General features: G+C 49.1%; 1 protein-coding gene across 2 annotated transcripts in view; it reads left to right on the top strand.

The window, feature by feature from the left end:
* Positions 1 to 16,556, top strand: part of LOC311321639 (uridine-cytidine kinase-like 1) — a 47,321-nt gene that overhangs the window by 27,545 nt on the left and 3,220 nt on the right. For both annotated transcript variants that reach the window (XM_084453641.1, XM_084453642.1), the window contains exons 6-14: positions 465 to 654; positions 783 to 844; positions 2,338 to 2,354; positions 6,154 to 6,252; positions 7,135 to 7,228; positions 8,829 to 8,891; positions 11,964 to 12,086; positions 12,626 to 12,733; positions 14,238 to 14,394. In XM_084453641.1, coding sequence (XP_084309767.1) covers positions 465 to 654; positions 783 to 844; positions 2,338 to 2,354; positions 6,154 to 6,252; positions 7,135 to 7,228; positions 8,829 to 8,891; positions 11,964 to 12,086; positions 12,626 to 12,733; positions 14,238 to 14,394 — 913 coding nt within the window. The remainder of the gene's footprint in view (positions 1 to 464; positions 655 to 782; positions 845 to 2,337; positions 2,355 to 6,153; positions 6,253 to 7,134; positions 7,229 to 8,828; positions 8,892 to 11,963; positions 12,087 to 12,625; positions 12,734 to 14,237; positions 14,395 to 16,556) is intronic.

Raw genomic sequence — 16,556 nt, forward strand, 5'->3', positions numbered from 1 at the left:
TACAGAGGCACGGTCAAGGATACTCTCCATTCTGGACCAGACACCGCGGTCAGACACTCTCTGGTTAGCATTCCAGTCTGCTCTGATTCCTGGATGATTCTTTCCAATATGTCAAGTTCATTATCTTTTTGTGTTCTTATAATTTGGGTGGGTTACTGTTCACAGCCCCAGAACCAGCTGGCTGAGGGGAGTTCTTTCTAGATTCACCTCTCTGTAGGTGAGGGCGCTGAGTCTCTCTCTCTCTCTCTCTCTCTCTCTCTCCCTCCCTCTCTCTCTCTCTCTCTCTCTCTCTCTCTCTCTCTCTCTCTCTCTCTCTCTCTCTCTCTCTCTCTCTCTCTCTCTCTCTCTCTCTCTCTCTCTCTCTCTCTCTCTCTCTCTCTCTCTCTCTCTCTCTCTCTCTCCCCCCTGTCAGGAACGTAACTAGTCGTCGTATCCCTCATGTATCTGCCCCCTCCTCTCCCCAGCTGTTGGACATGAAGGTGTTTGTGGACACGGACTCGGACATCCGTCTGGTACGGAGGCTGAAGAGGGACATTTTAGAGCGGGGCCGCGACATCAACGGGGTGATCAAGCAGTACAACAAGTTCGTCAAGCCGTCGTTTGAGCAGTACATCGAGCCCACGGTGCAGCTGGCCGACATCGTGGTCCCCAGAGGTGAGGGGTCACGTACCTGCACAGACCATCGTTGAAAGCTGTGTGTGTGTGTGGGGGGGCTGTCTGTGTGTGTGTGGATGTTTGTGCGCGTGTACAGTATGTGTACTTGTGTCCTTCCTCGTCCTCAGGGGGAGAGAACTTCGTAGCGCTGGACCTGATCGTGCAGCACGTCCACAGTCAGCTGGAGAAGGTAGGTGTCAACACAGCCCAACACTATTCATAACATACCATACCTTAGCTAGCTCAACACAGCCCAACACTATTCATAACATACCATACCTTAGCTAGCTCAACACAGCAACACCACTACCGTCCTCTGTCAGGACTGAACACAGCAAGCTCTGTCAGCACTGAACACGGCAGCACCACTACCCCTAGCTCCTTCAGGACTGAACACGGCAGCACCACTACCCCTAGCTCCTTCAGGACTGAACACGGCAGCACCACTACCCCTAGCTCCTTCAGGACTGAACACGGCAGCACCACTACCCCTAGCTCCTTCAGGACTGAACACGGCAGCACCACTACCCCTAGCTCCTTCAGGACTGAACACGGCAGCACCACTACCCCTAGCTCCTTCAGGACTGAACACGGCAGCACCACTACCCCTAGCTCCTTCAGGACTGAACACGGCAACACCACTACCGTCCTCTGTCAGGACTGAACACAGCAACACCAACACACTGAACACGACAGCACCACTACCACTAGCTCCTTCAGGACTGAACACGGCAGCACCTAGATCAGACTGATGACAGCTGTGCAGAGAGAGACGAGTGTTCAGCTCCACTCACGTGGGCTGAGAGAAGCCGTCCAGGGGGTCAGGAGGAGGTTGAGGGTGGAAGAGAAGCAGGTTTCCAGGTCCGGAGCTTCCTGTAGCTCCTGTGAGCGTGCGCACGCTTGCACATTTGTTTTTATTCGCTAGGTTGTCTGTGCGCGCGCGTCAAAGAGAACGTGAGCATAATCGCATTGTTAGAAACATACTGTAGTTGGGGTACAGGCACATTTAGGCCCATTTACTGTTGTGGATGACAATATATGCAACACTACTGTATATACACACTGTATATAATTATAGTATTAACTATTATAGTGAAGTATTTACACTGATATGCTGCAAGTCAAGCCAACACAGATCTCCCGGGGAGCCGGTGCTGAAATCACATCAATCCACACGCCTCTTTTCTTTTACTGCCTAAGAAAATGCAAATTCCAAAGTGAATCCTCCTCTGTGCACTGGGCCTTGATATTGAATCAGAGCGCCGGGCGCGGCCCGCCCCCCCCCCCGGACGTCCCACGGCGTGAAGACGCCCGCCGCATTACACCGGAATTATACAGCTCAATCACACATCTTATCACACGCAACGCCGGACGTCTGATTCATGGGGAAAACCCGAGTGTGTGGTGAATATCGTTGTCATGGTAAAAGCGCCGGGAACGCCGTCGCTCGAGGGCGTTGGCGGGGAGACGGAGCCTCGCTCCTTCGTCACAGGTGTCAGGGGGGTATTTAGCTTTTTGTTTGTTTTTGGGGGGAGGTGAATGTCTCATTTCATGGGCTTTGTTTTTATTTCTCTCCCTTTGTGTGTGTGTGTGTGTGTGTGTGTGTGTGTGCGCGCGTGCGTGCGTGCGTGTGTAATGAAATACTTCCTAAACCCTGAACTGAATGCTCTCTAATCGTCCCAGCGTGAAATCACAGTGAGGTATGACTCACTCACACCTCATCCCTCTCTCTCTCCCTCCCTCTCCCTCCCTCTCTCTCTCCCTCCCTCTCTCTCCCTCTCTCTCTCTTTCTCTCCTTGTCTCCCTCACTCTGGCGCTGGTACCTCTGCCGCTTATTCTCCGCTCCTCTCAGCAGCGGGACAGACTGAGATGGACGTGTCCAGTCTGTCAGTATCTTACTCACCTTTTAGACTTATTTCTTTTCCTTATCAAATATCTGGATGTGCTTTATGTGTGTAGAGCTAAAAGGCTGCCTCTCTCCCTCAAACCCAGCTCTGATGTCACCAGGGGGAGGGCATCTCTGTGGCTCCGCCCTGCTCTGATGTCACCAGGGGGAGGGCATCTCTGTGGCTCCGCCCAGCTCTGATGTCACCAGGGGGAGGGCATCTCTGTGGCTCTGCCAGCTCTGATGTCACCAGGGGGAGGGCATCTCTGTGGCTCCGCCCAGCTCTGATGTCACCAGGGGGAGGGCATCTCTCTGGCTCCGCCCTGCTCTGATGTCACCAGGGGGAGGGCATCTCTGTGGCTCCGCCCTGCTCTGATGTCACCAGGGGGAGGGCATCTCTGTGGCTCCGCCCTGCTCTGATTTCACCAGGGGGAGGGCATCTCTGTGGCTCCGCCTTGCTCTGATGTCACCAGGGGGAGGGCATCTCTGTGGCTCCGCCTTGCTCTGATGTCACCAGGGGGAGGGCATCTCTGTGGCTCCGCCCAGCTCTGATGTCACCAGGGGGAGGGCATCTCTGTGGCTCTGCCCAGCTCTGATGTCACCAGGGGGAGGGCATCTCTGTGGCTCCGCCCAGCTCTGTCACCGCCTGCCTGTTTGTCAATCATGCAGTACTCTGGTGGGGCGTGGTTGAAGTTACTCAGTGCCAGATTGATCACGTTGCAGCGGCTTTACTAGCGGCCCTCTCCCGCGTCCTGACCTCGCCATGCCGTGACGCTCATCTGGAGGCGAGGACGTCATTCTCAGCCCTCCACAAGTCAAAGAAATGCACGTGTAATGGAGGAGATTTCCAGACAACAGGCTTGACTGAGCCCCTCGTCGGAGTGTTAAATAGTGGGTAGGTGTAATGGATGATTTGACATGGAAAGACAAAACATTAACATCACATTTACTTGAGATTAGTGTTTGATTATCAAAAGGCCTACAACTCGAGTACACACACGTACGCACAAACACACACACGTAACCGAGTGAATTGTGAAACCCTTGTGGAAGTGAGTCCGAGGTAGTGGTAGTGAGTAGCTGGTAAATTCACTCCTCAAAGGAGCGCTGACGGTCCCTCCCAGATGGACGTCCTGATTGGCGCATTGTCTGCCTCGCGAGTGGAAGAGCTCGTAAGAGCGTCGGTTCGAATCCCGCCCTTAACAGGGGTCTACCGTCACACACGCACAGGTCTCCAGAGAGCCACAGACACGTCCTCCGCCTCGTCACAGGAAGTCTGCTCTGCTGCTATCTAACAGAGATGTCTTCTCTCTCTCTCTCTCTCTCTCTCTCTCTCTCTCTCTCTTTCTCTCTCTCTCCTCTCTTCTGCCTCATCTCTTGTTTTGGCGTGTTCACCTCGCCCAGAGGAAGCAGCGCTGGGATATGTGAGATCACTTCCTGCATCTTCCTTTTGCCTCAATAATACCTCAGATTTCCAGAACTGTGTTGCTAACTTCTCCCTTCAGAACCAACGCTAACATGGGTTTGCAGTCATTGCCAATCTTTTTTTATTTATTTGAAATTGGTTTTCTTCTTAACAAATTGCTTGAGTTGTTTTTTGTTAATCCCTTATACTGTAACTGTAGTGTTAAGAAGTTTGTAATCTGGGGCTAGTTAGTTCTGAGGATACAGTATTTGTAATCTGGAGTTAGTTGTGACTGAGGATACAGTATTTGTAATCTGGGGTAAGATAAGATACTTTAATTAAATTAAATTAAATTTGGGTTCTGAGGGGACCACATTTTTAATCTGGGGTTAGTTGTGAGGAGACAGTATTTTTAATCTGGGGTTAGTTGTGAGGAGACAGTATTTGTAATCTGGGGTTAGTTGTGAGGAGACAGTATTTGTAATCTGGGGTTAGTTGTGAGGAGACAGTATTTGTAATCTGGGGTTAGTTGTGAGGAGACATTATTTTTAATCGGGTTGGTTGTGAGGAGACAGTATTTTTAATCTGGGGTTAGTTGTGAGGAGACAGTATTTTTAATCTGGGGTTAGTTCTGAGGGGACCACATTTGTAATATGGGGTTAGTTGTGAGGAGACAGTATTTGTAATCTGGGGTTAGTTGTGAGGAGACAGTATTTTTAATCTGGGGTTAGTTGTAAGGAGACAGTATTTTTAATCTGGGGTTAGTTGTGAGGAGACAGTATTTTTAATCTGGGGTTAGTTGTGAGGAGACAGTATTTTTAATCCGGGGTTAGTTGTGAGGAGACAGTATTTTTAATCTGGGGTTAGTTGTGAGGAGACAGTATTTTTAATCTGGGGTTAGTTGTGAGGAGACAGTATTTTTAATCCGGGGTTAGTTGTGAGGAGACAGTATTTGTAATCTGGGGTTAGTTGTGAGCAGACAGTATTTTTAATCTGGGGTTAGTTGTGAGGAGACAGTATTTGTAATCTGGGGTTAGTTGTGAGGAGACAGTATTTTTAATCTGGGGTTAGTTGTGAGGAGACGTATTTTTAATCTGGGGTTAGTTGTGAGGAGACAGTATTTTTAATCTGGGGTTAGTTGTGAGGAGACAGTATTTTTAATCTGGGGTTAGTTGTGAGGAGACAGTATTTTTAATCTGGGGTTAGTTGTGAGGAGACAGTATTTTTAATCTGGGGTTAGTTGTGAGGAGACAGTATTTTTAATCTGGGGTTAGTTGTGAGGAGATAGTATTTTTAATCTGGGGTTAGTTGTGAGGAGACAGTATTTTTAATCTGGGGTTAGTTGTGAGGAGACAGTATTTTTAATCTGGGGTTAGTTGTGAGGAGACTATTTGCTGAGTCTACCCAGCTTTGACCTCTACTGTCCATAACAGTGCATCCAACTCACTGTACAGACATGGTTACTGAACCAGCATGTTTCACTGGCTTCATACAGTATGTAGCTACGCTTACACACAACACATCCATCTTCTCACAATGGAATCACGCCATCCAAGCATACGCATAATTGACTATTTTACTGTAAAAGACAGTAATTAGCCTATTGTAGATTATAATCCACATAAATGTAGAGCCTAGATCAGAACTCCTACTACTCTGACGGGCCTTGTGGCATGAGGTCCAGAACTAGATGCTTTTCCCAGAATGCCCTAATGCCCCTCCCCCACTCTGGCTGTCTGGGATTGTCTTCCAATCATATTGTAGTAAATGTTTAGGAGGGAAAAGAGTAAAACACCTGGTGACCTTTCGCCTCTGACTGTGTTCTTCGGTCTGGTTCTTGGAGGTTGTGCAGGGTTAGGGTCAAGGTTTGGTCAGGGTTAGGGTCAAGGTTTGGTCAGGGTTAGGGTCAAGGTTTGGTCAGGGTTAGGGTCAGGCTGTGTAGTCAGCAGGCTTGTGGTCTGTCCAACCCTCTCCTCTCCGCCGGTTTCTTCTGACAGAACTGTTTTTAGTGTCCAGGACTGCAGGTCCAGATCAACCCTGAATCAACACACAGTTACAGCTGCTGGAACTTCTGTCTGAAGAACCGGGCCCTTGCTTGGCTTGGCTGTGCATGCTGTGTGACTGTGTGCAGTAGTGTGGTGTCCCCACCGGGGGGCAGTGCTGTGACTGTGTGTGTGTGTTTGTGTGTGTTTGTGTGTGTGTGTGGCAGGTCTGCTCTGGCCTCCGCCCACCAGGGCCAGCCCCTCCCCACGACCCTCAGCGTCATGGCAACCACGCCGCAGGTCCGCGGCATGCACACCATCATCAGGTAGGAGGCCACGCCCCTCACCTTTGACCTTTAAAATGACTTAGCATTAGCATTTTGTAATAATGAGGGATAATAGCGTCTTTAATTCACCACACGGCAAGTGACACACAATAGCACACGTGAGCAGCAACACATCACTCAACACACACACACTCAATCAGGTCGCCGGTGGAAATTGTTCCCTGCATTTCTCCCATCCTAGCTGTCCTCCTCCAGGGGCAGTCAGGAGCAGTGGGCAGCCATCGTTCATCAAGTCCAAGTGCTCAGTCCAGGTCCTGGTTAATATTGGGTTCTTTGAGAGGAAGGCGAACACGGGGAGATGCAAACTCTGCACAGAAAGGCCCGGAGACCTTCTTGCTGTGAGGTGACAGTACTAGGTACTGTGCCGCACGTGAGCGATTTTGGGGTTCAGTGTCATGCTCACGGACACTTCGGCACACTGCCGTGAGCTGGGATTGAACCGGGGACCTTGTGATCCCCAACCGGCTGCTCTACCTCTCGATCTGCCTGCCGCCACCGTTAACACTGAACATACTGTACACCAAGGCTGCGTTCCGCATCCCATACTTCTTCTTTTTACTACCAGTACGTACTACAGTTGCCCCTAGAAAGTACGTACTTTGCGCGCAGTACGCATCCAATTGGAACATACCACCTTGTCATAAGATTGCGTATTGAAATTTGAACACATCCGTCTCAGTCCATAAAGCGACATTCGTCCACAGCTGGTTCACAGAGAATTTCCTCTGCGCACAGAATTGGGTCAGAATAGCCAGGAAAGGACATTAGCATATTATCACTTAGCATACCCTCTGTCTATCTCTCTTCCTCCCCTCTTTCTCTCTCTCTCTCTGCCCTTCCTTGTTTGTCTGCCTCCTGTAGGAATAAGGACACTAATCGAGACGAGTTCATCTTCTACTCTAAGAGGTTGATGAGGCTCCTCATAGAGCACGCCCTCTCCTTCCTGCCCCTCAAGGTGAGTGGACCTGCCACACACACACGCACGCACACACACACACGCACACACACACACACACACACACACACACACACACACACACACACACACACACACACACACACACTCACTCACTCACTCACTCACACTCACATATATCTACTCTATACTGTACATTAACGTTGGTGTGTATATCTCTACATTAACATTGGTGTGAATATCTACATTAACGTTGGTGTGAATATCTATATTAACGTTGGTGTCTATATCTATACATTAACGTTGGCGTCTATATCTATACATTAACTTTGGTCTCTATATCTATACATTAACGTTGGTGTGTATATCTACATTAACGTTGGTGTGTATATCTACATTAACGTTGGTGTGTATATCTACATTAACGTTGGTGTGTATATCTCAATCAATTTGGCTTTAAGCCCAAGCACAGTACAGATTTATGTATTTTTGCTCTGAAAGAGATGGTTGAAACATATAGAAGAGCTAATTCTTCTGTTTTTACTTGGTTTTATTGACGCCTCTAAGGCTTTTGATAGGGTAAATCACCATAAACTGTTTTTAAAATTGAGTCAAAGGGGGGTGCCTAATACCAGAACTAGGCTTCTGTCATTCTGGTACTCCAGTCAGAGTATGCAGGTCAAATGGGGGACGGAGGTCTCTGCTCCTTTTGGTGTTGGGAACGGAGTTCGCCAGGGAGGGATTCTTTCTCCAGTCCTCTCTCATGTTTATATGGATGATCTCTCTGACCAACTCAGAGGTTGTAATACTGGATGTATGATTGGTAACACTGTGGTCAACCGTCTCATGTATGCCGACGACCGAGCTATTATTTCTCCTAGTAGTGCAGGGTTTCAACAGCTGCTGAATATCTGTTCTTATTATGGTGTGACGTTTGATTGGCAATACAATGCTAAAAAGAGTGTGGTTCTGAAGTACTTGGGTCATATCATTAGGGATCTAATGTTAGATGATGATGACATGTATAGACAGCGCTGCATGTTTTATGCACAGGCTAATATGCTGGCTAGGAGATTTTACTGGTGTTCCGATTATGTGAAGTTCAATCTTTTTAGAACGTTTTGTACCCTGCTGTATACTGCCCCCTTGTGGGTGAAGTTTAAAAAGGAGAGCTTTCAGAATGTGTTTCAGAATCTTTTTCAACAAGCCCAGGTGGAGCAGTGCCAGTGAACTATTCAGCACGGCAAGAATTAGCACCTTTGAGGCTCTGCTTAGGAACTTGATGTATAAATTCTCTTGCCGCTTAAATGGGTCACAGAATCAAGTCATCCAGATGCTGTCTAACCCCAAGTTTAGCGCTGTAAGATACGGTTCCCACTTCTGGACATATTGGTACTAGTGCTTCTACACTGAGTTTTAAACCCTTTTTTGTACCCTGTCTTGTATTTATATTGTTGTATGTGTTTTTCATATGGACCAGTGTCCAATTAATAAAGGTGATTGATTGATTGATTGAATGATTGATCTACATTAACGTTGGTGTCTACATCTATACATTAACATTGGTGTCTATATACATTAACGTGGTGTGTATATCAACATTAACATTGGTGTCTACATCTATACATTAACGTTGCAGCCCGTGTTGGTGGAGACTCCCCAGGGTGCCGTCTACCAGGGGAAGAGGCTGAGCGGGAAGAGGGTGAGTCTGAGAACCATCATGAGAACCACCAACACCCAGCGCTTAACACTGTCTGAGAACCACCAACACCCAGCGCTTAACACTGTCTGAGAACCACCAACACCCAGCACTTAACACTGTCTGAGAACCACCAACACCCAGCGCTTAACACTTACTGTCTGAGAACCACCAACACCCAGCGCTTAACACTTACTGTCTGAGAACCACCAACACCCAGCGCTTAACACTGTCTGAGAACCATCATGAGAACCACCAACACCCAGCACTTAACACTGTCTGAGAACCACCAACACCCAGCGCTTAACACTGTCTGAGAACCACCAACACCCAGCGCTTAACACTCTGAGAACCACCAACACCCAGCGCTTAACACTGTCTGAGAACCACCAACACCCAGCGCTTAACACTGTCTGAGAACCACCAACACCCAGCGCTTAACACTCTGAGAACCATCAACACCCAGCGCTTAACACTGTCTGAGAACCACCAACACCCAGCGCTTAACACTGTCTGAGAACCACCAACACCCAGCGCTTAACACTGTCTGAGAACCACCAACACCCAGCGCTTAACACTGTCTGAGAACCACCAACACCCAGCACTTAACACTGTCTGAGAACCACCAACACCCAGCGCTTAACACTATCTGAGAACCACCAACACCCAGCACTTAACACTGTCTGAGAACCACCAACACCCAGCGCTTAACACTGTCTGAGAACCACCAACACCCAGCGCTTAACACTCTGAGAACCACCAACACCCAGCGCTTAACACTTACTGTCTGAGAACCACCAACACCCAGCACTTAACATTGTCTGAGAACCACCAACACCCAGCGCTTAACACTGTCTGAGAACCACCAACACCCAGCGCTTAACACTCTGAGAACCACCAACACCCAGCGCTTAACACTGTCTGAGAACCACCAACACCCAGCGCTTAACACTCTGAGAACCACCAACACCCAGCGCTTAACACTGTCTGAGAACCACCAACACCCAGCACTTAACACTGTCTGAGAACCACCAACACCCAGCGCTTAACACTGTCTGAGAACCACCAACACCCAGCGCTTAACACTGTCTGAGAACCACCAACACCCAGCGCTTAACACTCTGAGAACCACCAACACCCAGCACTTAACACTGTCTGAGAACCACCAACACCCAGCACTTAACACTCTGAGAACCACCAACACCCAGCGCTTAACACTGTCTGAGAACCACCAACACCCAGCGCTTAACACTGTCTGAGAACCACCAACACCCAGCGCTTAACACTTACTGTCTGAGAACCATCAACACTGAACGCTTAATGGAGAATGCTCGTTTTTGACAACCTGGACCTTATTTACGGCATATTATAAGACGTTTGACTCACCGAGATCACTTTGGTGTAGTTCGGAGGCCTGTAGAAGAAATTTAAAATACAGCGCGAGCCAGTATATCCATGTAATGGCGGCGGACGGGGCACTGGGAATGCAGCTTCTAAAAAATCTATTTTCTGCAGCGAAACAGTTGTTCTCATCAATCTGTCTTTATGAATGGCTAGTTGTGCTTACATAGAGCGAGGGCTTGTTGTGGTTTTTCACATGCCTCTGTAATATGATCTTTAGAAACGTCTTTAGAAACGAAATAGCTTCCCCACTTGCTCCAGCACGCATGCGCACAGCGCGCAAACTGGCTATTCTCCGTCTGTAGGCTACACTCGCGGCTCACATTCTCTACGCTACGATCGGCGTCCATCATATTCTAAGTCATCTTCTATATCCTCAAAATCGGATAAATATTCAGGCATATTGCACACAATATTCCAGGTACCAACAAGCCGATCGTAGAGTTCTGGCGGAGAAGCAGGACGACGAAACGCCATTTTACTAAACGTTTAGTTGAAAAGAGTGACCGGAAGTGGACGGAAAAGCTGCCGTTTTATAGTCGCACACACACTTGATGCTAACCAACATCTATAATGCTGCTAATTCATGGAAGTATAACGTGGCTAGTGCTAATCTCACAGTGGTGAAGCTAGAATAGTACCTGGCAACCCAGCGCGCAGTACCAACGCTGTAATACTATTGGCTGGTATGATATCAACAGAGTGTCATTGTCGGTCCGTCAAAATTTCATAATGTAATAATTTCAGACAAAATATCATTTTTTATGGAAAAGCAATACTTTTACTCTGCAGCCTTCGCAAAGCCCTATGGATGTATTATTTTTTGAAAAAAGGTTTATTTTAATCCACATATAACATAGTATACCTTTAACACTGTCTTAGTCTGAGAACCATCAACACCCAGAAGCATTCATTGATTTTATTGTACCACTAGATGGCAGTAAGGGACTTGCGCAAATTTGTTTACAAATGAAAAGCTAAAACGAACGGACAGAGCCATATAAGGCACGGGGAGCGGAGCAAAGGCACAGGCTGGCTATCGACAACACAGGCAGAAATGCTGGAATAACAACAGACAGGCCACCGGTAGGGGTGAGTCTTTGAAGTAGGACGCTGTGGCTCAGTGAAACAATCTGATATCAGGTGTTTTTAATTAGTTTTGACAATGAGAATAAAATCAATGATTGCAATTTAATGCTGCTGCGTTTCAGTGCCTCTCATTGTTTGTGTACTTCAGGCTCCTCAGTAGATGTGTATCTAGAAACTGTTTGCTGAATTCAATTAACGTTCAATTCAATTAACGTGAGTGTGTGTGTGTGTCCATGTGTCTGTATCTGTATGTATGTATGTGTGTGTGTGTGTGTGTGTGTGTGTGTGTCTGTATGTGTATCTGTATGTGTGTGTGTGTGTGTGTGTGTGTGTCTGTATGTGTATCTGTATGTTTATGTGTGTGTGTTTGTGTGTGTGTGTCTGTATGTGCGTGTGTGCGTGTGTGTGTGTCTGTATGTGTATCTGTATGTGTGTGTGCGTGTGTGTGCGTGCGTGCGTGCGTGCGTGTGTGTGTGTGCGTGTGTGTGCGTGTGTGCGTGTGTGCGCATGTGCGCGTGCGTGTGTGCGCGCGTGTGTGCGTGCGTGTGTGCGTGTGTGTGCGTGCGTGTGCATGCGTGCGCGTAGATCACAGGAGTGTCTATCCTCAGGGCAGGGGAGACCATGGAGCAGGCTCTGATGGCTGTGTGTAAAGACATCCGCCTGGGCAAGATCCTCATCCAGACCAACCATGACACTGGAGAACCTGAGGTCAGAGCTCCCTCTCTCTCTCTCTCTCTTTCTCCCTCTCTCTCTCTCTCTCTCTCTTTCTCCCTCTCTCTCTGTCTCTTCTCTCTCTCTGTCTCTCTTCTGTTTGTCTCTCTCTCACTCTCTCTCTTTCTCCCTCTCTCTCTTCTCTTTCTCCCTCTCTCTCTGTCTCTTCTCTCTCTCTGTCTCTCTTCTCTTTATCTCTCTCTCACTCTCTCTCTGTCCCTCTCTCGGTCACTCTTTCTCTCTCTCCCATTCTGTCTCTCTCTCTTTCTCTCTCTCTCTCTCACACACACTCTCTCTCTCTCCTCTCTCTCTCTCTCTCTCTCTCTCTCTGTATGTGTTCTCTAATCTAAGCTCTGTCTGTCGTGTGTGTGTGTTTGTGTGTGTGTGTGTTAACTGTCTGTCGTGTGTGTATGTTTGTGTGTGTTAACTGTGTCTGCCGTGTGTGTGTGTTGTATGTGGCGTCTATTGTAAACTGTCTGTCCTGTGCGTGTGTGTTTTGTATGTGGTGTGTATTGTAAACGGTGTGCCCTGTGTAGCTGCACTACCTGCGTCTGCCCAGGGACCTGAGTGAGGACTACGTCATCCTGATGGACAGCACCGTGTCCACCGGGGCGGCCGCCCTCATGGCCATCAGAGTTTTGCTGGTGGGTTCTACAATGCTCCACTACGTTGGGGTCCTATATATGCTGGTGGGGGGGAGGGGGGGGGGGGGGAGGGAGAGAGAGAAATGGGATGAAACAGACTGATGGGCTCCTCTAAGCTCTTGTGAAATATAAACACGCGGAGTGAGGCCAAGGTCCTCTAAGGTCTTGTGGAGTGTAAACATTAGCAGGTGGACTCAGCACCGCGGCCGAGGTCCATGGCAGCTAAGTAAACAAACAGCACTTCACAGACCCACAACTTGTCACACTCGCCTCATGTTCAACACCGCAGAACCAGAGCTTCAAACACTTGCAAGTTTAGATTCTTTTGTAGGTTTAAGTGCCAATCTCAAACTAAAATATATAAATATATAAAAATGAATGTTCAAGACTATCGCCGGTTGAGGTAACACAATAATGATCCAACCTACCCCCCATTCCTGAAAGCCTTTCCATTTGCAGTTATGAGAGCTGTAAGGACTTGGACTCTGCAGCTAACTTGACGCACCAGACGGTGTATTTCACTCAACCATCTGGGAAAGCTGCGATGGAAACTGTTTGAAAAAGGGCAGGGACTTAAAAAAAAAATACAGGCCGGTGATATGATGAGCTATCCGTCTATCACTGTCTGGTTTCTCGCTGTCATCATACAGTACACCGTCTAAACCACGCCCCCAGCTGCCAGTAGTTCCCGTGATGCTGATTGGCACCTCCAAATTCTGTTCAGGCCCAAACGGATCTCTATGGAGCTTGTCCAGATTGATCTGTGGAGAGAAACAGAATGTGAGCTGTCAGGATGGTCTGATGAGGCGAATCTGCACGAGGACAGATGATAGTTTGTGATGATAGTTAGAAACATGATAGTTTCTTCATGAATATGAACATATGTAAATAGTATTTAACTCCTGGAGCTCTAAACTGTGTGAAAAGTTGAAGCCCTGAGCACGATCTTTCAGTTCTGTAAACCCAGAAAACAACACAAACAAATGACTCTCCTCATTTTTCCGACAAAGACTCAATGTGCACCAGTCAGTTTTTTACTAACAATTAACATTTTATTAACAACAATGCAAAGCAGATGCAGTGCTATTACCTCTGCCCTATCGACAGCGCAGGTAATGTTTACGGTGGCGTGTGTTGGTTGGTTGATTGGTTCTTTAGCAGGATTACACAAAAACTACCTGATCGATTTTCATGAAACTTGGTGGAGGGGTGTAGCATGGTTCTATTTAGAACCCATGACATTTTGGAGCGAATCCGAATCACAGGGCAGATCCACAAATTTAAACACAACTTGGAGCGAAGCCAGCTCCCTGTGTGGGGGTGCTAGAGACACAGGGTTTAATCTCGGGTGTGTGTGGGGGGAGATCCCGGAGTGCATCCAACAGCCCCCCTCTGGCTGTGACCCGAGGGGGGCGCCACAGGGCCACCCAAACATGACTGCCCATTCACCTCCATTCATTTTTTGGAGTTAGGCTCAGGCTCTCTCTCTCCCTCTCTCCCTCAGGACCATGATGTCCAGGAGGATAAGATCTTCCTGCTGTCTCTGCTGATGGCGGAGATGGGCGTTCACTCCGTGGCCTACGCCTTCCCCAAGGTCCGCATCATCACCACTGCCGTCGACAAGAAGGTCAACGACCAGTTCCACATCATCCCTGGCATTGGTGAGGAGGCTGGTGTCACTCCTCTCTCTCTCACCTCTCTCTCTCCATTTCCTGTTCCATCTCTGTAACTCATGTTAGTCTCCTCACAGCGTCCTGGCCTCCTTGGATGCTCCATCCCCCGTCTCCACCATCCATCTCTCCTGCCTCCATCATCTATCTCTCCTCATTTCTCCTGTCTCCATCATCTATCTCTCCTCATCTCTCCTGTCTCCATCATCTATCTCTCCGCATCTCTCCTGTCTCCATCATCTATCTCTCCTCATCTCTCCTGTCTCCATCATCTATCTCTTCGCATGTCTCCTGTCTCCATCTAATAATCTAACTCTCCTCATCTCTCCTGTCTCCAGCATCTATCTCTCCTCATCTCTCCTGTCTCCATCATCTATCTCTCCTCATCTCTTCTGTCTCCAGCATCTATCTCTCCTCATCTCTCCTTCTTCATATGGGTAGGTTGGATGATTCGTCCTCTCCCCCCAGGCTCGGGGCTAAGGGCCTATCCTTTTACCACCCCGAGCCTGGGTGAGGGGTCACCCGGGCTATATGTCCAGGCACACCTCCAGGAGCCACGTCACTGTTTCGTCATCCACGACCATCAGGCCATGCATTCCGTTGGGTGTCCGATATATCGAACAGTCCTGGATGACGTGGTCTGCGGTTTGTTCCTCGGCGCCACACTCACACGCCACACAGGATGCCAGGCCCCATCTGTGCATCGATGAGCAGAAGCATCCAACGCCGGTCCGGACACGATTAAGCCTCACCCACACCGGTCTGCATAAGTCCATCCCGGTAGGGGAAGGACCAGCGGCCGGGATGAAATCACAGAGTCTGGAGGTGTTCGCCTCTCACTCCACACGCCAGGTGTAGTCCGCCCATCCTGCTTCGCTGATGCATTGCTGCAGGAGATCCCGTGCTGCAGGCACAAAAGGGTGTCTTGACTTGAGACGCAGGGGAGGCTCCGCTGTTGCAGTGAGACTCGTGGAGCAGGTGGTTAGGCTCCACAGCCCGGCAGGCGAGACGTGCTGTGGTTCCTGTGCGGCGGAGGCCAGCGGGCTGGATGCCTGCAAGGATGGGAAGGTTGTCCACAGGAGTGGGACGCAGGCATCCTGTCATGATCCGAAAGGCTTCGTTGATCGTGGATTGATGAGGCGGGTGTGAGCGCTACGGTACCACACTGGTGCGCAATATTCACTGGTCGAGTAGACTAGGGCTAGGGCTGCCGTACGCAATGTTTTTGCATCGGGGCCCCAGCCTGATGGGAGCAGTCGCCTCGGCCTGCCAGTCTCCAGCGGAGTACACCAGTGCAAGGTCGTCTGCGTAGGCATAGTTCATGTTATAAAGGAGGAGCCAGGACAGATCCCTGGGGGACGCCGTTCTTCAGGTGTCTCAATCGGTTTCGCTGTCCGCTACCGGTGGTGAGGGTGAAGCTGTTGTTTCAGACAAGCTCCATGATCATGCTGACCATGTGCCTGTCCGGCAACAGGCGGAGCAGCTTGCAGGTAAGGCCGCGGTGCCATACGGTGTCGTAGGCTCCGGCCTTCTTTTTGGCTGAAAAGCTGTCCTCGATGTCTCCAGTCATTAAAGTGACTGGATCTACAGTCGATCTCCCACGTCGGAACCCGGCCTGCTCTTGTGGGAGCAGCGGGTCGATGATTGGTTTGACTCGGGCATAGATGAGGGGCTCGAGGATCTTGAAGGAGATGCATAACAGAGAGATTGGCCGGTAACTCTTGGGGTCCCCTTGAGGCTTGTTCGGCTTAGGGATCGCGACAACTAGGGCTCTTCTCCAGATTTTAGGGATCTTGAGTTGATCTTAGAATCAGGCCCCGGAGCTTTCCCTGGCTTTACATGCTGGAGCGCAGCAGCGAACTCCTCCGGTGTGAATTCACCGGAGATGTTACTGCTGCTAGGAGTTGTGGCCTTGCAGAGGTCAGACACTTCTTTTGCCACGAGGCATGACGATTCGCAGTCTTTGCCCTCATATGTCCCACTTTTCACAAATTGTGATGCAATTTTGTTTGAAGAGATGGGGCAGTGACTGGGGTCTGGAGTGTGAGTGTCTGGACCTACCAGTGAGGTAGTTAAGGATGCTCCATGCCTTGCGGCTGGAGTGTGAGATGTCGATGGAGTTAATGGCCTCCTCCCAGAGCTCTTGTCTCCTT

Source organism: Borostomias antarcticus (genome assembly GCF_949987555.1).
Source record: "Borostomias antarcticus genome assembly, chromosome: 19".
NCBI classification, from domain to species: Eukaryota; Metazoa; Chordata; class Actinopteri; order Stomiiformes; family Stomiidae; genus Borostomias; species Borostomias antarcticus.